The 20,027-nt window shown below is 56.9% G+C and overlaps 2 protein-coding genes across 6 annotated transcripts; one reads left to right on the top strand and one right to left on the bottom strand.

Annotated features, from left to right (window-relative positions):
• Positions 1 to 295: 295 nt before the first annotated feature.
• Positions 296 to 8,196, bottom strand: AKT1S1 (AKT1 substrate 1). Of its 3 annotated transcripts, none has more exons than XM_036885620.2 (5): positions 8,081 to 8,196; positions 4,102 to 4,484; positions 2,984 to 3,061; positions 2,723 to 2,892; positions 296 to 1,338 (listed from the first exon to the last, which is right to left on the bottom strand). In XM_036885620.2, the coding sequence occupies exons 2-5, from the start codon at positions 4,475 to 4,477 to the stop codon at positions 1,195 to 1,197; spliced, it is 768 nt and encodes a 255-aa protein (XP_036741515.2). In that variant the 5' UTR covers positions 4,478 to 4,484; positions 8,081 to 8,196; the 3' UTR covers positions 296 to 1,194. The 3 variants fall into 3 exon arrangements, with proteins under 3 accessions (XP_036741515.2, XP_036741512.2, XP_036741514.2); XM_036885617.2 differs by lacking the exon at positions 8,081 to 8,196 and adding an exon at positions 7,462 to 7,632; XM_036885619.2 differs by lacking the exon at positions 8,081 to 8,196 and adding an exon at positions 7,369 to 7,497.
• TBC1D17 (TBC1 domain family member 17) lies at positions 8,112 to 20,000 on the top strand. 3 transcript variants are annotated; one of them, XM_036885607.2, is made up of 18 exons: positions 8,112 to 8,246; positions 8,461 to 8,589; positions 9,042 to 9,140; positions 9,371 to 9,445; positions 13,123 to 13,246; positions 13,964 to 14,171; positions 14,598 to 14,709; positions 14,808 to 14,966; positions 15,267 to 15,395; positions 15,488 to 15,591; positions 16,080 to 16,174; positions 16,556 to 16,672; positions 16,758 to 16,858; positions 16,937 to 17,036; positions 18,249 to 18,346; positions 18,490 to 18,606; positions 19,140 to 19,226; positions 19,315 to 20,000. In XM_036885607.2, the coding sequence occupies exons 2-18, from the start codon at positions 8,569 to 8,571 to the stop codon at positions 19,510 to 19,512; spliced, it is 1,944 nt and encodes a 647-aa protein (XP_036741502.2). In that variant the 5' UTR covers positions 8,112 to 8,246; positions 8,461 to 8,568; the 3' UTR covers positions 19,513 to 20,000. The 3 variants fall into 3 exon arrangements, with proteins under 3 accessions (XP_036741502.2, XP_057348789.1, XP_036741503.2); XM_057492806.1 differs by lacking the exons at positions 19,140 to 19,226; positions 19,315 to 20,000 and adding an exon at positions 18,954 to 19,133; XM_036885608.2 differs by lacking the exon at positions 8,112 to 8,246 and having other exon boundaries at positions 8,391 to 8,589.
• The last annotated feature ends 27 nt before the right edge of the window (positions 20,001 to 20,027 follow it).

Here is a 20,027-nt window from a genome sequence, read left to right as displayed (position 1 = left end):
CTTATATTAAGGCATAAAACCCCCGGTTTCAGCTGGAAGTTCCTAGCCTTGCTGGGGACTCTGTGACACAGAGTCAGGAGAGTGGTTTTTTAAAAAACCGTTCTGAGTCCAACACTCAAACCCCTGAAGACTGGGCCTCCGTGGCCACACAGGACTGGAATCCTCCCTCCCACCCGGTGAATCTCCGTTTTCTTATCTGTAAAATGGGGACAATAATTGTAACTCCCAGTTTTGCAGTGACAATGAGCTATTCGGCTTCAGAAATGTTAAATGAACTCCCCCAACACGCCTCATACTTATTTGTCAGAGGTAAAACTCTTTAATCTCAGATAGCCCTCCCAACTCCCGATCCCCATCCCCCAGTCTCTCCCCCACACCAGGGCCGGAGAGCGAGGGCCTCTGCCCCCCCCAACTTTGGGTGGACGAGGATCCTTTAAGGCACCTGTTGGGGTGGGGGGAGAGGGGTGGGAGGCTGGTGCCGTCCAGGACGCAAGCAAGGACGGGCTTCGATTGGCAGGCTGTTGTGGGATGGAACCAATGAGAGGGCATCAGACGCAGGGACAGGTCTGAACCATCCCTGAGGAGGGGGTCAGAAGGACAAATTGTCAGGACTAGGTCAAAAACGACCCCAGCCCCAGTAGTGTAAAAGAACGTAAATTAAGGCCGCAGGCCGATCCTGGGCGAAGGAGGGCTCAGCCACGCCCCGAGGCTGAAGCCAATCAGATGGGAGAGCCCAGGAAGGGCGGATAGTGACTCTCAGCGGATTGGTCAAGCCCTTCGGGGTCGACCCAATCAAACGAAGGAGCTGCCACTTCGCTGGGGGGAAGGGGTGTGCCAATGCCCAATCCTCGGGCTTGGCCGTCTTCCAGGGATGGGGCCAATGCCCGCGAGCAGAGCCCTTGTCACTAAGCGGAAAACGACGGAGTTGACCCATTTAGGGCTTAGAACTACCCACGTCGCCCACAGGGCCAATCCCTTAATAGAATCTGTCGCTGGGCTGAGAAGGGGGCGACAGACCCATTCAGGAAACTGGATAGGGAGGGGAGGGCTGAAAGGGTGCAGCGTATGGCGGGGACCGGTCAGTCCTGGGGAGGCCAGTCCCGGATCTGACTCGGATTGGCAGGCTCCGGGGCGGGGCTGGGGTGTAGTGTGCGGCAGGGCGGACGCCGGGCCTGGAAGCTCCCTCCCAGGACCTCAGTATTTCCGCTTCAGCTTCTGGAAGTCGCTGGTGTTGAGCCTTGGCCGGGGCAGGTCCCCGAAGACCTGGGTGTCCTCGGCCTCCCGCAGTACCAGCGCGCGCATGCTCGCCTCGATGCGGTCCAGGTCTGGAGAGGAGGGCTGCGGGGACCGGGACGCGGTCAGCGCCCACAGCGGCCACCTCCGCACCCTTCCCAAACCCCGCGTTTAGCGCCTGCACCCTGGGCCCCAGCCACCCCCCACACTCTCCCAGCACTATTGCCCCGGGATGCCCAGTGCCAGGAAAGCCCTTCACCCTGTCTTGCTCCATGTAGGACCCTTCTTACTGACTCAAAACACCACCTCTTCTAAGAAGCTTTCCCGCCCCCTCCTCCTCTTCTTGGCGTGACCCTAAGTGCAAGCACGGCTGCCTGTCCACCACTGTTCTAGTTCTTTCTCAGGCAGTGGACATTCTGCTTGTCTGCAGACCATCAAGGCTTTGCACACCCAGGGGGTCTCACGTGGAAGGACTTGGGTTTAGGATTCAGTCGTGTTCCAACCAGGCCTCTGCCTCGTACTACCTGTCAACAGGGATTTCACGTCCCTAGGCTTCAACCTCCCCCTCTGAAAAACAGTGCTGATAACGGGATTTGAGACATTCGGCAGTGATTGCTAAAGAAAGATCACGTTGCCAGTGCCGTATAGAAAGACTCCCTCTCCGTGTGGACCTCCACCCAGGAGAGGTCCTGGCATCCTGCCTGCAGCCCCTGCTCCCCAGCAGCTAGTGCTGCCTCCCTGAGAGCCACTGCCCCGAGCTGGGCCTGGCCCAGGTCTTCTGTTCCTTGCACACGATCCTACAGGAGAGACCACGGCAGAAGATAACCTGAGCTGGTTCGGAGACCCAGCGCTCAGGCCTTTAACCTTCAGTTAATGAACTGTTTCCATCTGTGGCAAACAAGGACCGTGAGAGCTGAGGGACCCCCGCCAGTCTGTGCATGAGGGCACTGTGAGGCACCGGAGGGAGGGGGATGCACGAAGCCACAGCCTCCTCCTGAGCAGTCCATAGCTCCTTCCCAAAAGCAAGGATTCCAGCCCATCCCTGCCGCTTAACAGGCTGAGTCTTGGGGAAGTCACATGCAAGCTCAGAGCCTCAGTTTCCCCTCTGCTTCAGGGAACTTCAGTGATGGGTGACGAGGACCCACCCAGGCCAGCCCAGGAACGCCTCCTGTAGGATCGTATGCAAGGAACAGAAGACAAGGGGGTGGGAGTGGGACAAATTCCTGGAAGGCCCGGAATACGTGGGGTGGGGGTGGAAGATGATCTGACCCCTCTGAACTTGTTTCCCCACCTGGAAGGGACGCCAAACACTTGTGCCTCACCCACTGCAGGTATTCTATAAATGGGGTTGTTCCAGGGAACGAGTGGGCGTTCTCCACAAGGCGCTCGGACACATAAGATTGCAGTAGTAAAACTGCAGGGCTCTGGCCCGAGAACCCGCCTGGGGCCTTCCCACCATCCTCCTCGTCTCCTCCCATTTGCCCCTCACCGGCCCGTTCTCCTCGTCTGATGACCGTGCTTCTGTCCTCTTCTCCTTGAAGGCCCAGACAGGCACAGACACAGGTAGGGACTTGGCATACTGCTGTGTGGGCAAGGCCGAGGCCGGGGGCAGTGAGTAGGCTGGGGGGCCGGCGGGGGTCTCCTCACTCAGGCTGCCATCTGGGAGACAGGGTGGACTTCAGCCGCTGCCCCTGCCTTGGTCTCAGGCCTCCCTGCTCCCCCAGGGATGGGGACAGCCTGGATCACTCACCGTCTGTGCTCTCAGGGTCTGACTCGCAGAAAGGGGGCAGGTCCTGGAGTGTGGCATCCTCATCCATCACAAAGAGCCCTGTGGATGGCATTAGAGGCCCAGGCCAGTCAGCTACCCGCTCCTGCACTGCCTCCCTGCTCCCTGCACTGGCCAGGCCCTTGCAAGCCTTGAGGCTTCTGGAATTATCATTCCCTCAGCCTTGAACACTTGTTCCTCTGGTTATCTGCTTGGTCATCGGCAGGAAGAAACCTCCAGTTTCTGTCTCTTTGTTACACCCTCAGGTGAAGGCAACTGGTCAGATGACCCTGAAATCTGTAAGATCTGTTTGGGATGAACTGACTCAAAATACAGGAAGAGAGAAATATGAAATGATAATGATCCCTGTTGGACAAATGCGACCAGGAGGCACAGAGAGCTTAAGCCACTTGCCTTAAGTCCCACAGCTAATCAATGGTGTCACCAGGATTTGAACCCAAGCCACCTGGCTCCTGAGTCTGCCCTTAACCCTCCATGGGTTTTCTCCAGCTACAGTGAGGAAGCCACTTACTGGCAGTAACAATAAACAAGTAACTCATATTTATTGAGCACCCCCCCTGCAAACTCCTACTCACTCATCAAAGCCCTAATGTTACAGTACAGTCTATTGGAAGTATCCAATCTCCAGAGTCCCTCTACAACAGCCAATTGCTATCTCCCTGGCTTCCTTAGCCATTGCTCATATCCTGACTCCCAACTCCTGTCTCTGTTCTCACAATCTCACAGGCACCCCAGATTTGGAAACAATTCCTGTCACACTCCTGCCTCAGGAAGACTCTACACCTCACAGCCTCCACAGGGACCTGAGCTGGGTTTTGTGTCTTTCCCAGCAACTCCCAGCACAGAGCTGGCCCCAGGACACAGCAAAAGGAAACCAAGGCTGAGAAGGCGGAAATGACTTGCTCAAGGTCACACAACGAGTCACAGGCAAACCAGCCTGGTCCCATGCTCTTTGAGACTGCAGCTGCCACAGCATACCAGGGCTCATGAGCAAGAAAGTCCCACCCCTCCAGGAAAATCTGCCCGGAGGCAATGTGCCAAACCACAGCCCGACCCCAGCCCCGGCCTCCGACCCCCACTACCTCCGTTATCACTGGCGCCCAGCTGCTCTCCAGAAGTCTCTGTCTCTGTTGGCTCCTCATCATCCTCATCTTCCTCCCTGGCCAGGGTAGGCTGGGGTGGGCTCCGTGCAGGGCTGGGCGGCTGTGGTGCTGGTGGGGGCACGGGGGGCCGGGTGGCAGCCACGGCCCTGTGGGCCAGGGCGATGTCATGGAGGCAGCGGCGGGCAGCCTCGGCCAGGGCTCCGCGGCCGTGGGCTGCATAGGCGCAAGGGCCCGGGCGGGGGTGGGGTGGGGGCGCAGCGGTCAGCAGCACCAGCTCCGTGCCCGTCCGGGCCCGGAAGCGCTCGGCAGCCCCCACCACGGCCTCCCACAGCTCCTCGGGGTGCCCTGACGCCATCCGCGCCCTGTGGTGCAGAGCAGGACAGAGAGGCTGAGGACTGGCTGACCGCGTGTGCTCTCCCCACCCAGCCCCATGTGTCCCCCTGCCCCGGGACGCCACTCCCATCCCTCCTATCCACCTGGTCCCAGCCGAGCTCAGTGTCTTTCCCCAAAACTGCTACACCCCCAGGGGAATTCCTCCCCACCAGACCTCAGGGCGCCATCCTCAACCCCCCCAGCCCCGCCCTGTCCCCAGAGCCCTGGTCTCTCCTCTTGGCCCTGCTATATTTTGAAGACTTAGTACAAAAAAGCAGGATGTGAAATACAGCAATCTGATGTTGATTATGTGTTGAAATAATGACAGTTTAGACATACTGGCTGAATAAAATACATGGTGAAAATTAATTCCATCTTGTCTTTTTTACTTTTTAATGTGGCTTATAGAAAACTTGAAATTAAACGTGTGGCTGCTATTTCTGTGGGACAGTGCTGAACTGGACCACCATCATTCCTGCCTCCTCTGGAGCCTCCCAGACTAGAGTTCGGTCAGCACTCGGCCCCTTGAGCTGATGCCGCCCCTCCCCAGCACCTAGGACAAGGTCACAGCCTCGCCTGGCACGGAGGGCCTGCCCAGTGTGGCCCTGACCCCGCCTCACAGCCTTCCAGGTTTCTGAGACCTGAAGCCTTTGGTCAAGGTGATCCCCATACCTGGATCATGTGTCCCCCTTACTTGTGACTCTCTCACTCCCCCTAGCATGGAAAGAGCTTTCCCTCACCGCTAGATCAGGGCAGTCCCCCACTTGGGGTTCCCGTGATGTCTGAGTGACCCCCATTCTAGCACTTATCTCTCTGGGGAGTTCTGTCTGGACCCACAGCCATCTCCCCAGCCAGTGTGGGAGGCCCCCCAGGGGCGGGCCTGTCAGATTCATCTCTTGAGCCATAAACCCTGTCTGGCACACGTGAGCAGAGACTGAGAAGAAAATGACATGCAAGCTGCTCTCTGTGCCTGGGCTCCACCCATGAGGCTTCTGAACTTCCTACAACACTGTCTCAGCCGCTCCTCTGTAAGTCTTCCCTGATCCCCAGGACAAACCAGGGGCCTTCCCTGCACCCACAATGCCCTGGGCTCACTCCAGTACAGCTCATGTCACTTGAGCTGGTGACAGCTGTACCTGTCTGCCTCCTCCATCAGACCATGAGCTCCCTGGGGTTAGGAATCTGTGCCCCAGGACAGGTCTGCCCTAAGCCAACAATTTGCTGGATACATTTCTTTACGAGGTGAAAAGACCAAGGTGCAAGGGAGCTGGTTTCCTGCCCTGTCTCAAATCTGCTGTATGATGTTGGCCCACTCAGCGGGCCTCTCTGTGCCTCACTTTTGCCCCACCTGTAAACCGCAGTGGTTGAGCCAGGGCTGCTGGGACACTGGGCACCCCATCACTGGGGTTCAAGCAGGGTTGTGATCCAGCCCACTAGGGTCCATAGTAGCTTAATTTCAATCTGCACGCCCTTTGCGATTCATGACTACAGAAGCCAGCGTTTGCTGAGCCCCTTCTCCGTGCAGGGACTCTATACCTGTCATTTCACCTCCTCCTTGACCCATCAAGGTGGGAGCGGTTACTGCACAAACAAGACAGCTAAGGCCCACAGAGTACAAAGCCCTTCCTGGAAGCCACACAGCAAGAGCATGCCCAGCACCATTCCTGACAGACCCCACAGCAAGTTTATCCTGAAGGTTCCACATTACAGGCCGGGATGAGAGTGAGGCTCAGAGAGCCTACAGACTGGCCAAGGCACATGGCTAGATGGGCAGGGGGCAGGGCTGAAATTGCTGTTTGCCTAACTCCAACACCCAACAGAACTGGGAGGTGCTCAAGTTCTCAAGGACACTCCTCGGGTCATCCCTATCTCCTGAAGGAGGAAACCAAGGCTTAGGGCAGGGAAATGACTGGTCCAAGGTCACACAGCCTGGCACGACTAGGCCTGGGGCTATCAATTCCTTGGGACATCAGAATTAAACTCCTCTCTGTCCTAGATCTTACAATAGCCATGAGGTTGAAAACAGTGCTATGGGCCCCCTCCCCGACCCCAGAGAGGAGGCATGGGCCAAAAGGAGGAGAGTGACTCATGCAGACCTCTTTGCCACGACCTGGGTCAAGGGAGGGGGTGGTGTCCCTTGGAGACAGTTACCCAAAAGGAAAGTAGCTAAGACCTCAGAGTCTCTGCTCCTTCAGCTTCTGGAAGAAGTCCTGTTTCCCCCAAGGAGCTGAGGGATGGAGAGACAGACCCTCCCCACTCCCAAAATGGAGGAGTTCAAGATTTGGGAGGAAAGGAAGTGAGGCTTGTGTCCCACAGAATCGGGAGAGGAGAAGTACAGCGATTAGCCTTAGCCTGAGGTGAGGAGGTGAAGGGAGGAAACTGAGTCTAGAAGAGGTGAGAGAAAACGAAAAGTCCCTCAAGGAATGAGGGTTGCTAGTCAAGTCCCCCTCCAACCACCTGTCAAATTGGAATTCCCTCCCAACCCCCGCCACCGCCAAAGACAGAAGGAATGAAGACGGTAAGGGTGAACGGGCTCCTTCTCGACCTCTCGGTAACCTCCCCACCTCGTCCTGGGGTCCAGGGAAGACCCACTTCTCTAGGAAGAAAACAGGAAATCCCGCCCAGGTGGGGGCCAGAACCGGAAGTCCCGCCTTTGGATGGGCGAGGGGCGCCCCGAGTACCCCAGAGCAACCCCCTGACTCTGTGGATATAGTCCACACTCAAATTAAGCATCCCAGTGGGTGGAAACCGGAGGGTAGGGCTGTCTAGGCTTTGTCTCGGGTCAGACATGACGATTCCCACAGGCGACTCCTTTCCACCGCTCAGCGTAAGGTCGCTAGGGGATCTCTGCCCTCTGATCTACCCAGGCCATACCCCTCCCGCGGGCGGCTCTCCGTCCCAGCGCCCCTCTCTCCTAGACGGCCAAATCCTCCCCACACCGCGGTTCACAACGTCGCCTCCACTCACGTGCCCGTAGCCAGCATGGCCGGCCCGGCGCCGTCACCGCCCTCAAAAGACATGGCGGCGCAGCGCGTCACTTCCGCATGGTTGGCCCTCCTCCTCTCCTCCTATTCCACCTCCCAAATCGGGGCCACCCGAGACCAAGATGGCGGCCACAGGCGCTTCACTGTATCGCAGTGGGGCAATGGTGACAGCAGGATACCCATAGCTTGCTCAGAAACAAGCCTACACCGCTTCGATTTGTCCCCAAGAAATATGGCTGCCCACACAGGTACTAAGGACCACAGTACACTCAGGCAAGCGACCTGACGTCCTTTACCCATAATCAACCTCTTCCACAAAAAAGGAAAGCAATGGCCGTTAATGATATGGTAGCCAGCCTGGCATCATCTGCCCAAAATGTTTTTGGGCTCTCCAGCTATCCTTCAGCACCAGGCCTGGCAAAGATCCAACACGGCTTTTTTTTGCTTCGGTTTGCCCAGCTTCAACTTGGCGGCTCAGACCGCTTTGTCTCGACCGTGAATCACAAATTCATCTGGGACTGCTTCGTTCACAGGGCTACTGATGGACTCATCCCGTTAATCCGAGCCCCTCAGAGTCTCTTATGATGTACAGCTCCTCTCACCTTCTTTTCCTTTATCCATTTATTTTCCAGAATCACAGTGTCAAGCCCCGCAAAGAGATGGGACTGCTCCGCATTAACACGACCGCAGGTGACCTGCCTTGGCTCTGCCCTCGAACAAAATGGCATCTTCCAGGCTTCTTTGCCAGTACACAGTATGGAGAAAGAAGTAGGTGTTCCGGAGAGGGCTTGAGCGAGTGGGTGGAGCTCTTGGACCCACCCCCTTGTTTATTTCGTGGTCAAGTCGGTAGCACTGCGCCTGCGCACTCTCGCTGGCTTGCTACACCTTTAGCGTCTGCGCCGTGTGACTTAAATTCTCGTGATTCAAGTGCCACCACCCTATTCTGAAAAAGATGGTTACACCCACTCCTGTTCTGGAACAGGCAAGGGCGCAACCATTGTCCAGTTTGAGGGGAGTCTCCTATCCGGATGTGACCGCACTTTGACCCGGAAAAGAAGGGGGACGAAGCAGTGGGGCCTCGGCCGCAGCTATGGAGGGAGCCGGTTACAGGGTAAGCACTGAGGACAAATTCTTTCGCTTCCGTCTATGTGAAACGCCCCTCTCCGGTGGTCGGCTTCTTCCTCAGGCCGTGCCGGGGCTCTGAGGGCCTGACAGCCTTAGCAAACACACCATTCTCTTATAAACGCGCTGTCACCGTCCCCTCCACTGCCCTAGGAAAGACCCACATTTCTTAGCCTCGCCCCCTGGGCAGCTGAGATGCTCTTGCACCTCACCCTCTTCGGAATGCTCTCGTCCCCTCGCCAACCCTCAGTCCCCAGTCTCCGGCCACCTAGCTAGTATTCCAGCCTCATCATTCACCCCAACCCCTTAGCAATGGTCTCCCGGGCCCCGCCCCCTGAGAATAGCTCCTCCCCTGCCCGCTCCCATTGGCTCTCCTGGGCGACGCCCCTTTCGGTTTAGGCTGGCGCTTGGGCGACGCCCCTCACTGGTTGCTGTCCCCAGGTGGTGTTTGAGAAGGGAGGCGTGTACCTGCACACCAGTGCCAAGAAGCACCAAGACCCGGACTCTCTCATCGCTGGCGTTATCCGTGTGGTGGAGAAGGTGGGTCGGGAGGGAGCAGGGTTCGGGCAGGCCCAGAGCGAGATGAAGGCGGCGTCTGTAGGAATATGGTCTGGAGGTCAGCGGTGGGCCTTTAGGAAGACTGAGAGTGGCAACTGGTTGGATAGGTGGGCTTTGTGAGGCTGGAGGGTCCAGGCTGGGGAAGAAGTTCAGATGTATAGTTTGGGGAGTTTGGAGAAGAGCGCCCCTAATACCTCCTCTCCTACCCCCAGGACAATGACGTCCTCCTGAACTGGGCTCCTGTAGAGGAGGCTGGAGATTCCACCCAAATTCTCTTCTCCAAGAAGGTAGGCTGTCCTCCTTTACCCATTCCGCACTTGCTTTTTTCTAGCTCTAGGCAGCCTTTAAGGACCTGGGCACATTCCCATTCCCTGACCTAGCCTCGAGGCATATTTGACCCTGGTTGGGATCTAGGTTCTCTCTGCTCCTTGGGTCCCTTTTCTCTGTGAAATGGGTTGAAGATGCCCATTCAAGGAAAGAAAGCAGACACCCTGAGATTCGTGGCCATGAGGACAGCTGCCCCCTCCCCACCTTTGCTCTTTGGAAGAGTCTTGTCCGGGCACAAGAGGGCAACTCAACTTGAGGATTAGGGTTCCATGGGCCCTCAGCCCTTAAGAACCTGAAGGGGTGTGTCGTGTTCTCTGGGGCAGTCTTAACTTCATGTCCGGAGAGGGAACAGGACCTGAATGAGGCTGTTTGCTCACTTACCAGTACTCCTTCCATCCCCAGGTACAGGACCTCACCCTTCTCGTTACCAGATGTTTCCTGAGGTTTCTCATTGCCAGCCCCTGTCCCAGACAGTTTTGGGACCCAGAGATGAAAATGACCCAGACCCTGCCTAAGCCCCCACCCTCATTTTGTTTTTGAGAAACTGAGGCACAATGAGAGGAAGCTCTTTTCCCAAAGTCAAAAAAGCAGGTGGTGTTGGAACTTGGATTTGAACCCAGATACTCTTGATGGCAGAGCTCCACCCATTCCTGGGGGAGCAGTTGTTTGGATTGGGAATCTAAGGAGAAGTGGGCAAAAGGGTACTTCAGGGATGGGGGAGGAGTGTGTCAGGGCACAGGGGACGTGGGCGATCTCTGAAGAGGGGCTTGCTGGAATGGTGGTTGGGTCTGAAATGCCAGGCTGAGAAGCCTGGAGTTTTTTCTGGGAGCCTTGGGGAACCATGGGAGGAGAAGGGTGTGGGTATGGAAAGCCCCTTTAGGGACACATGGGGGGATGGACTGAAGGACCAAATGGAGGGAGATTGGAGGCTGGGAGGTCAAGGAGGAGGTTGATGTGATGGGCCAGGAAGAAAGGATTTGAAGCCTCAACTGGGGTGGTGGGGCTTTGAATGACGTGAAGTGGGGGCTACAAATGAAAATTCCAGAGCACCCTCGAGGGATTTGGCTTCATAGGGTTGGCAAAAAAGCAATCAGGATTCAGTATTTTTCACCAACCTTGGAGGCAGTCTGAGTGCTTTTCTTGAAAGTGTTGGTGCCTTCTTTGCATTCTTATTTTCAAATAACAGAAACCCACTGAGATGGGCTTCAGCAGGAAGGGCACATAGGTATTTAGGACACATTCAGCTCCGAGGAGCACAGAATCGGGGACGACAGGTTATGCAAACAAGCTTATTTCTGTCCTCTCAAAAGACGGCAAGAGGTTTGGGGCTGCAAGTCTTGGTGACATGAGACCCTGGATCGCTGAGACCCTCCTGTGCTTGCCTTAGTGGCCTTTAAATGGCTGTTTCAGCTGCAGCCACTGAATCTCCTTTAATGGCAGGAAGAAGGGGATGAGCAGAATGCCAGTCATCTCTGTCTTATCAGGAAAAGCACGAGATTTCCTAGAGACTCTCTGCATTGGTTAGGAGTTGCTTTTAGCTGTGTGGAATAGAAATAGGAATACCAGTGGCCCAAGCTAGATAGTTCGTCTCTCTCCTATTAAAAAAAAGCCCAAAAGTTAGCAGAAGAGGTTCACGTGTTATCATCACCCATGTCCTTCCATCTTTGTAGTGCCATCCTCAACACGCGGTGTCCTCAAGGCTCCTTCGTGGTCCAGTAGGGCTCCAGCCTTTTTGACTGTTTTTGCTCACTATACATGTGTGTTGCAGGTTGGCTAAGGAGCTCTGCTCAAGATGATTATTCAAGGAAGCATGCTGCTAGAGAAGTCACCATCTTAAAAGTCAACATTCCTCGTAGCAGAGGGAAAGAGAGTGGTAGAGGTCTTGGCCTGGCAATGAAACAGTCCGTCCTAGAAGACTGGCCCCTTGTCCAGAACTAGTTGCATGGCTCCACACAGCCAGTTTTGTCCAATAACCTAAGATCTTGCCATATTAACTGTAATATTTGCAAACCAGCACTATTCATTCTCATTAACATTGTGTAAACATCAGGGAAATCATCGAATTCTCCATCTCACCAAACACTGAAGGCAGGGATGGTTTGGCCAGGATTGGTTCAGCACCCTCGTGGACAGGTGTCCCAGAGACTCCCTTCATGGCCCTGGTTGGCTCCAAACACCATATTCTCTCTCAATAGCACCCAAAGGCTGGCCTGAATAGGGTGTTCTTCTGCTACATGCCTTTTTATCAGGAATTTCCCTTCCTCAAACTCTTTACAGATGTCCTCTCAGCTCCCATTGGTCAGAATTGGGTCCCTAGGCCACTCAGAACTGCAGGGAAGGCTGGGAAAAGGCATAGTGGGAGATTTCGGTTTCTGTTGTGGGAGCCTGTGTCAGCCTGGAAACAGCAGCAGAAATGGCTGTTGGGTAGGCCTGCAGTCTAAGTCCTTCTGGTTTCATTGGAGGAGTCCCCAAACACTCCAGTTATTTTAAACAGCAAGGGAATAAATGCAGAGAAGTGGAGGATTATAGAATGTTTGGTAGTGCAAGAGAAACAGGATGACCCTGCAGAACTGACCTGCCATACACATACACAGAGGGTTCAGTATTATCTGCGGTTTCAGGCATCCACTGGGGTCTGTGAAGATACCCCTGGTTGAGTAGGTGGAGGTCAAGGGGCTACTGTGTTATTCAGCAATAAAAAGAAATTAAGTGCTGACAGATGCTGCAGCATGGATGAACCCTGAGGCACCCTAAGTGAGAGAAACCAGTCATAAAGTACCACGTATTGTACGATTTCACTTACAGGAGATGTCCAGACAGGCAACTCTAGAGAAGATTAGTGGTTCCAGAGGCCACAGGAGGGGAAAGGGGGGAATCAACATGTTTCACCGAGTTGCGAAAATGTGTGAACACTGTGAAACACACTGATTTCCTCACTTAAAGACTTTTAAATTTTAAATTGTGTGGTGTGGTTCAGATAATACTGAACTCTCTGTGTATGTGTTTTTTTCTTACATGTCCATACCTGTGACAAAGTGTGGTGGCAGTTGGGTTGTTTCCACTTTTTGGCCATTATGGATAATGTTGCTCTGAACATTTGTGAGTTTCGGGGACATTTGTATTCATTTCTCTTGGGAATGTACTGAGGGATAATTGCTCATCCATCTGGCAGCTCCATGTTTAAGCGGTTGAAGAGCTGCCAGACTGTTTTCTATAGCAGCTGCACTGTTTTCCATTCCCCCAGCCGTGTACAAAGTTCCAGTTTCTCTGTGTGTTCACCAGCGCTTGCTGTTAGCTATCTTTTAACCTAGCAGAGTCGTCGCTGATGGTGGTTTTGAATGAGTTGCCCTAGCCATGGGCTACTTTAAGTGCTGTGGCCCCAGGTAGTCTGGCTGTTGAGCGCAGCTCCTCCGCCGTGGTGCTTTGGGTAGAGCCACTGGGCTGAGGGATTTGGCTTGGAGTCCTGGCCCAGCCCCAATCCCTGGCTGTACCGGGTGCCCCTGAGCAAGCGCTGTGTGCCCTCTTTGTGCCGCAGTTTCCCTCTTTGTTCAGTGGGGCTACCTTCCATGGTGGCCTCTCAGCTCAGATCTGGAAACTGGATTCACCATCCCTCACTCTTTTCCTTTCTTCCCCCAAGGATGCCAGTGGGGGTGACTCCTGCACCTCTGAGGAGGAACCCACCTTTGACCCTGGCTATGAGCCCGACTGGGCCGTCATCAGCACTGTGCGGCCTCAGCCCCGGCCCTCAGAGCCCAGCAGAGGTAGGCTGGGCTGGGGCCCTGGGGGTGGGTGAGACGCGTCTTCCCTCAGTGGTCATGGCTTTGCTGCCACAGTTGGGATGGCTCTCCGGTCCCCGGAGAGTGGGAGGGCGCAGCACCGTCCCTAGCCCGGGCCCAGGGTGGCCAGCGTGTGCAAGCTTGCTGTTCTGCTGGGCTCCTTCATTGGCGTGAGTCCTGCTCCTGAAGTTTCCGTGCTGTGGGAATGATGGCTGCAGGGTGGCCGGGTGATTTGGGCTGTCCTGGAGTCGCACAGGGTGCTGGGAGCAGCGGAGGTGTCCAGGCGCCCGGGCAGGTGGAGGAGCCTTCCAGGAAGGTGTAGTCGGCCCTGGAGGTGATTGGGAGCCTTCTGTCCTGCAGAGAGCAGCATTCAGGGCCAGGCCTGGGGTGCCACAGTGCTTAGGAAACCACAGGCTTGTCGCTGTGATTTGAGTGTGGGGTCTGGAGTAAAGAGAAGGTTGGAGGGAGATGGGCAGGGGGCAGGGGACAGACCAGAGGGCCCTGTCGTGCCAGGTTGAGGAATAGTGTTCGTTCTGAGGGCCAGGGGGAGCCTGGGGAGATTTTGGAGCAGTCGTGTTTCTGAGCAAATATGAGGGAACCCAGAGCTCCCCCAGGGCAAGGCCTGCATCTGGCTCGTAATGCGGCTCCTGGGAGATGGCGCTGGTTCCCAGTGTCTGCTCCCAACCTGTGCTGTCCCCACAGGTGCAGCGCCCAGCTCCCCCCGGGACTCCTGGGCCTTCTCGGTGAGTTTGGGGGAGCTCAAGTCCATCCGCCGGTCCAAGCCGGGCCTCAGCTGGGCCTACCTGGTACTGGTGACCCAGGCCGGGGGCTCCCTGCCTGCCCTGCACTTTCACCGCGGGGGCACACGTGCCCTACTCCGTGTCCTCAGTCGCTACCTACTGTTGGCCAGGTAAGCCTTCTCCCCTCGCTGCCTTTGTGCCAGGCCCTGGCCCTCTGCAGTTGCAGCCTGGCCTCTCAGGGCTGTGAAGGAAACAGACTGACTTAAAGGCAGGAAGAGGGGCTCGCCTCATGTCAGTGACCACAGTGTCGCAGGGTAGTCTGATTTCAGGCAGCATCTGGGTCCCAGGTTGTTTAGGAGAATTGCCCTTTTTCCCTCTGAGTTTGAATCCTCCTCTGGGGCCCCCAGCCCCGGCGGGCAGAAGGTCCCTCTGTCCCTGCACGCCGACAGCATGGAGGGCTGCCTCTCGGCCCGACCCTGGATGGTCTCAGCCTGAGGTGGGGGGTTCCCAAGGGCAGTCAGGTTGCTGTGACTAGAAGGGGAGGATGCAGATGTGGGCCGGGCCCTATGTGTGTGTCACCGAGCGCCTCCGCCCAGCTCCCCACAGGACTCCCGCCTCTACCTTGTCTTCCCGCACGACTCCTCGGCCCTCTCCAACTCCTTCCACCACCTCCAGCTCTTCGACCAGGACAGCTCCAACGTGGTGTCTGTGAGTGTCCCCAGGGCCAGGCCTGGAGCCCGTGGACAGGGACGGGTGGGGCAGTTGGCGTAGGGCGACCTGTGACCGGTCTTCGGCCCTGCCTGCAGCGCTTCCTCCAGGACCCCTACTCCACCACCTTCAGCAGCTTCTCGCGAGTGACCAACTTCTTCCGGGGAGCCCTGCAGCCACACCCAGAGGGGGCCTCCCCTGACCTGCCTCTGCCCCCTGATGACGAGCCTGAGCCTGGGTTCGAGGTCATTTCCTGTGTGAGTATCTGGACGGTCACACTGTTTTCTGGCCGTCACCTCAGGCACCTGGCTGCACCTCCTGGGCCTCAGAGGTTCTAATGGCACCAGCCCCAGTGGGGTGCACGAGGGAAGTGCTTGCACCTGGGGCTTATGATGACTGGGGGGCTCTTTCTTTGCTGCTGACCAAGGGCAGGAGACGCTTTCTTCCCTGATGGCTAATCGTCCATCAAGTTCAGAGGGCTCTGAGCTGACGTGGAGGTGGTCTGGAGGTTAGGCAGCCCTGGGGGCGCCTCTGGGCTCACTTGCTGTGTCCTACAGGTGGAGCTGGGGCCGCGGCCAGCCGTGGAGCGGGCGCCTCCGGTCACAGAGGAGGAGTGGGCCCAGCATGTGGGCCCTGAGGGCCGCCTGCAGCAGGTCCCCATGCTAAAGGCCCGGATCTTCTCAGGGGTGAGGCACTGGTTGGGTGTGGAGAGCTCGGCAGGGCTGGCGGGTGGCCAAGGGGAGGCGCCTCTAAGCTCCTGCCCCGCTCTGCCCCCCAGGGTCTGAGCCCTGGCTTGAGGCGCGAGGCTTGGAAGTTCCTCCTGGGGTATCTGAGCTGGGAGGGCTCAGCCGAGGAGCACAAAGCCCATGTGCGCAAGAAAACGTAAGTGAGGAACGGTTCCTTGCCTGGCTTCAGCCTCTTGCCTCCCTGGCCTCGGCACCAGGCACGGCCTGGTGCAGATGGCTTTGCTACCCAGACACTAGTTACAAGATGGCACATGACGGGCCTCAACCCTCACACAAGAGAGGTGGCAACCCAGCCGCGTGTCTCCCACCTCCAGGGTTGTGTTCACTGTGGCACCATCCTGTCACCATGTCTGCTCTGAGGAGGCTTCCTAACCCCACAGGGCCCCCTCCTTATTCCTGGCATATATTGTGCTGCTGTGTCTCTGTCCCCACTCGGTCCCTTGTCCAGTGGGGATGACAGCCTGTCAGCAGAGCCCACGAGGGTGTTCGGTGTGGTGAGAGATGTTGGCAAGGGCAAGCGTGGTGGTGTTGGTCTGCATGGCCAGCAGGGGGCGCCGGGCGGTGAGCCGGGCTGAGGGTGAGAGGCGCTGGGGTCACCGCCCATCTCCCGCCCCCGCCCCTCAGGGACGAGTATTTCCGCATGAAGCTGCAGTGGAAGTCCGTGAGCCCCGAGCAGGAGCGGAGGAACTCGCTGCTGCACGGCTACCGCAGCCTCATCGGTGGGTGGGGGCGGGGTGGGGCGCGGGTGGGGCGGCCCGAGGGAAAGCAGTGAGGGGGCAGTGGGGGGTGAGCAGCCTGGGAGTGGCGGGGGGCGAGGAGCCAGGCTCCCTGCTGTGAAGTCTGCCATTTGCTCACCGTGAGATCTTGGCCTGGGATTTACCTCCCGGGGCCTCAGTTTCCCCATCTGTGGGTGGTTTAGTAACTGTCGGATGCTGGGAGGATGTGGTGAGCGGGTGAGCGTGAAGCGTTCGAGCTGGTTTCTGGACTGACCCACACCTGCCTGGAGTCTGCCAACAGAGGAGTGGGAGCTGGTGCCAGTGGCCAGCAGGGTCAGGCCCCCTGCCTTGCTCACCCTTGCCGCCTGTGCCCTGTCCCTGCAGAGAGAGACGTGAGCCGCACTGATAGAACCAACAAATTCTATGAGGGTCCCGAGAACCCGGGGCTGGGCCTGCTGAATGACATCCTCCTCACCTACTGCATGTACCACTTCGACCTTGGTGCGGCCCAGCCCGGGAACTGGGGTTTCTGGCGGGGAGTGGGTACCGGGGGCCTGGGCTGGGCCCTGATGCCGTGTCCCCATAGGCTATGTCCAGGGTATGAGTGATCTTCTCTCCCCGATCCTCTACGTCATTCAGAATGAGGTGGATGCCTTCTGGTGCTTCTGTGGCTTCATGGAGCTCGTGGTGAGGCTCGGCAGGGGTGGGAGACAGGTCCCCTCAATGGATGGGGTCCACCCTCTCACGTGACCCTCCCTCCTGCAGCACGGGAACTTTGAGGAGAGTCAGGAGACGATGAAGCGACAACTCGGACAACTCCTGCTTCTCCTGAGGGTGCTGGACCCACCGCTCTGTGACTTCCTGGGTATGTGTCTTAGCAGATAGGCAGGGGCCGGCAGGGCCACAGACCTTGCCAGAGAGTTTCTGAGAGTGGCCACAGATGGTGTCCAGGATGTTTGGTCCCGATCTAAGAGAAACATCCCTGCATAACTCAGAACCCAAACTTACGTGGAAAAGCAGGATTGCAGTTCAGTCCAAAACGTCGCCAAGTGCAGCCATGCGCTCGCACCCAGGAGCAGGCTCCCTGGCTCCCGCCAAGCCCATGCATTCCCGAGAAGGACCTGGCCGTGGCTCCTAGCATTTCTTGCCTTCTCTCACTTAAGCCAGGAAACTGGTTGTCTGGGCTCTATTCAGGCTTTACGGTTTGTTTTTCTTCCCAGCTTGTTCAAGTAAAAAGTGCAGGAAATTCAGGTAAAGAAAAGAAAGTAAACATTACTGTTGGTAGTAGTATTCTTTTGAATGCAGATGATGACAGTCAACTTATCTCTGGACATTGATTCACTGACATTTAGGATCACGCTGGGGAGGGCGATGGAGTTGGCCTCACTTCACTGCAAAGGGAACTAAGTCTGAGGGAGTGCGTGCCACTGCCAGGGGCACCTGCACATTATCTGCCGTGTCATGAAGAGTTTTCTAAACTGTCACTTTTATTAACTGCAGGGTTTTCTGTCCATCTTAAGGGTGTAGAAGGATGGATTTAGCCTGATCAGCGGGACATTTCAGTTACCATTTTTCATCATAATGTGTATCGTCTGGATAATTTTAGGTTAAATTCCAAGTGAAATTGTATCCAGGGCAGTACGTATTTTTACAGCTTTTGAAATACTTGTCCCCATCACTGCTTTCCTGGAAAGTTGAGTCACCCTACAGTTTTGCGAGCAGCCTGCATGAGTGCCAGGGTCCTCCCACCTCCACCAGCTTCGAGTACTGAGCAGGTGTTTTTTTCCTTGAGGGCACTGCATCCCTTCCATGTCAAAGGGGGAAACATGGAACTCGTTCACTTCATCTGGAGTCTGGAAGGCAGGGTGGGGAAAGTTCCTGTTGGCACAGAGCGTTCCTGGCTCACCTCTGAAGCCTTCCCATGCTGGCCATGAGTTGCTGGCCTAGACTGGTGGAGGTTCTTGTAGCCAGGATGACTTCCTAGAGTCTCAGCCTGACTGCTGGGCACACTGTGAATTAGAACAGGGTTGCAGTTGATTTTGAGCTTGCTCTTTGCTGAGCACCAACCCTCCCCTAGACTCCCAGGACTCTGGCTCTCTCTGCTTCTGCTTCCGGTGGCTGCTCATCTGGTTCAAGAGGGAATTCCCCTTCCCGGATGTCCTTCGGCTGTGGGAGGTAGGCAGCCAGGTTGGGTGGGAGGGCTGAGAGAAAGGACTCTTCTGCCAGTGGGAGCGGCTGGGAGCTGGGCAAGGGGTGGGTAGATCTGGGTGGGACTTCAAGCAGAGGCTGGCCGTGATCCCTTCCCCTGGCACCCCTAGGTGCTATGGACAGGGCTCCCTGGCCCCAGCCTGCACCTGCTGGTGGCCTGCGCCATCCTGGACATGGAGCGTGACACCCTCATGCTTTCTGGCTTTGGCTCCAATGAAATCCTCAAGGTGAAGCCCTGGTTCCTGTCTAGGCCCCACCCTCTCCCTGCCCATCCTGCCCTGTGTGGATGGGGGCACATCCCCTGGGGGTGAACTCCTTGGAGTCTGGCACTGCCTGTGCCATCTTTTCAGTAGTAGGGACTCAAAATAGGATTGCTGAAAGTATGGTTAGCTAAATTGTGAGCACTGTGGCCCTGAGGCCAAGTCTGTTTTTTCTCCTACCCAATCCAGTCCTTGGCCCTAGCAGTGTCCTAACAGAGCATGTGACCCACGCCAGAGTGGGGGACCCGCCCTCCTCCAGTGCACTACTTGGGGCCGGCTGTGGGTGTGGAGCTCTGTGCCCTTTCCCTTCACAGCATCCTGCTTCTGGCAAGCAGAGAGCGTGACTCCCCTTGATGCCCTAGCTCCACTGTGAGCCCCTGGAGGGCCAGCCCGGTCTGTCCTCCTGCCATTGTGTCCCCAGCACGAGGCAGAGTGTAGGCGCTGGGGCAGTGGTGGCTGAGTGCCTGCAGGCAGGCAGGCCTGACCCACCCCCTCTGCAGCACATTAACGAGCTGACCATGAAGCTGAGCGTGGAGGACGTGCTGACGCGGGCGGAGGCCCTCTACCGGCAGCTGACCGCCTGCCCGGTGAGTCCCTAACCCCTCCCAGCAGCCTCCCGCCCTGTTCCCCAGATCAAACCTCTTAACTTTTTGCTCCCTACCCGCAACTTTCCAGGAGCTGCCCCACAATGTGCAGGAGGTCTTGGGTCTCGCCCCGCCTGCAGAGGCCTGTAGCCCCTCGCCCCCTGCCTCTCCACTCCCATTGTCTCCCACCCGGGTCCCACCCGTCCCTTCATCCCCTGTGGACACAGCCCCGCAGCCAGACAGCAGCCTGGAGATCCTGCCGGAGGAGGAGGACGGCACCGATTCCTAACCAGCTGGGCAGGCAGCCCTCTGGGCACAGGCACTTTATCTTGCTCTGGAGTGTGAGGGGGCGCAGAGCGCCCCGCTGCGCCCTTCTAACTCGCTGGTTTCGTTAAAACTACTGCTGCTCTGCCCAGCTGACGTCACATAGGTGGAGGAAGGAGGCTGCCACTTCGGCTTGGACCTGGGGGGCGGAGGGGGTGGCTCCTGGGCCCCTCTGACCACTGCGGAGCTAGGATATGGCCACGTGGCTTTAACCTGGCCAGTGAGACTCAAAAGAGGAAGTCCTTGGGTGAGTGGTGGGATTGTGGAGGCAGGGCTTCCTGAGCTGTTGGGCGAGTGAGGCTGGAGAGTGGCGCGTGGCTGTCACCCGGTAGTGTTGCGTGGACACATCCCCAACTTAACCGAGATGGGAGGGCTGCAGGGCTGCTCAAACACTAAGGACCCTGCCTACCAACCTCTTGTTATGTGAAGAAAATAAACTCTAACCCACTGTCATCCGGCTTCTATTGATTTGTGTCAGAA

Source organism: Manis pentadactyla, chromosome 15 (genome assembly GCF_030020395.1).
Source record: "Manis pentadactyla isolate mManPen7 chromosome 15, mManPen7.hap1, whole genome shotgun sequence".
NCBI classification, from domain to species: Eukaryota; Metazoa; Chordata; class Mammalia; order Pholidota; family Manidae; genus Manis; species Manis pentadactyla.
The sequence above is the reverse complement of the archived record's forward strand: the minus strand, read 5'-3'. Positions and strand labels throughout refer to the sequence as shown.

Excerpts from the sequence above, each read along its gene's own strand:
- AKT1S1 (XM_036885617.2), bottom strand. The coding sequence starts at position 7,514 with ATGTCTTTTGAGGGCGGTGACGGCGCCGGGCCGGCCATGCTGGCTACG. Across the intron at positions 3,062-4,101 it reads GGGCGCCAGTGATAACGGAG|GGCTCTTTGTGATGGATGAG; the intron begins GTAGTGGGGGTC and ends TGCCATCCACAG. Across the intron at positions 2,893-2,983 it reads AGACCCTGAGAGCACAGACG|ATGGCAGCCTGAGTGAGGAG; the intron begins GTGAGTGATCCA and ends CCTGTCTCCCAG.
- TBC1D17 (XM_036885607.2), top strand. The coding sequence starts at position 8,569 with ATGGAGGGAGCCGGTTACAGG. Across the intron at positions 9,446-13,122 it reads AAATTCTCTTCTCCAAGAAG|GATGCCAGTGGGGGTGACTC; the intron begins GTAGGCTGTCCT and ends TCTTCCCCCAAG. Across the intron at positions 18,607-19,139 it reads GCTCCAATGAAATCCTCAAG|CACATTAACGAGCTGACCAT; the intron begins GTGAAGCCCTGG and ends CCCCCTCTGCAG.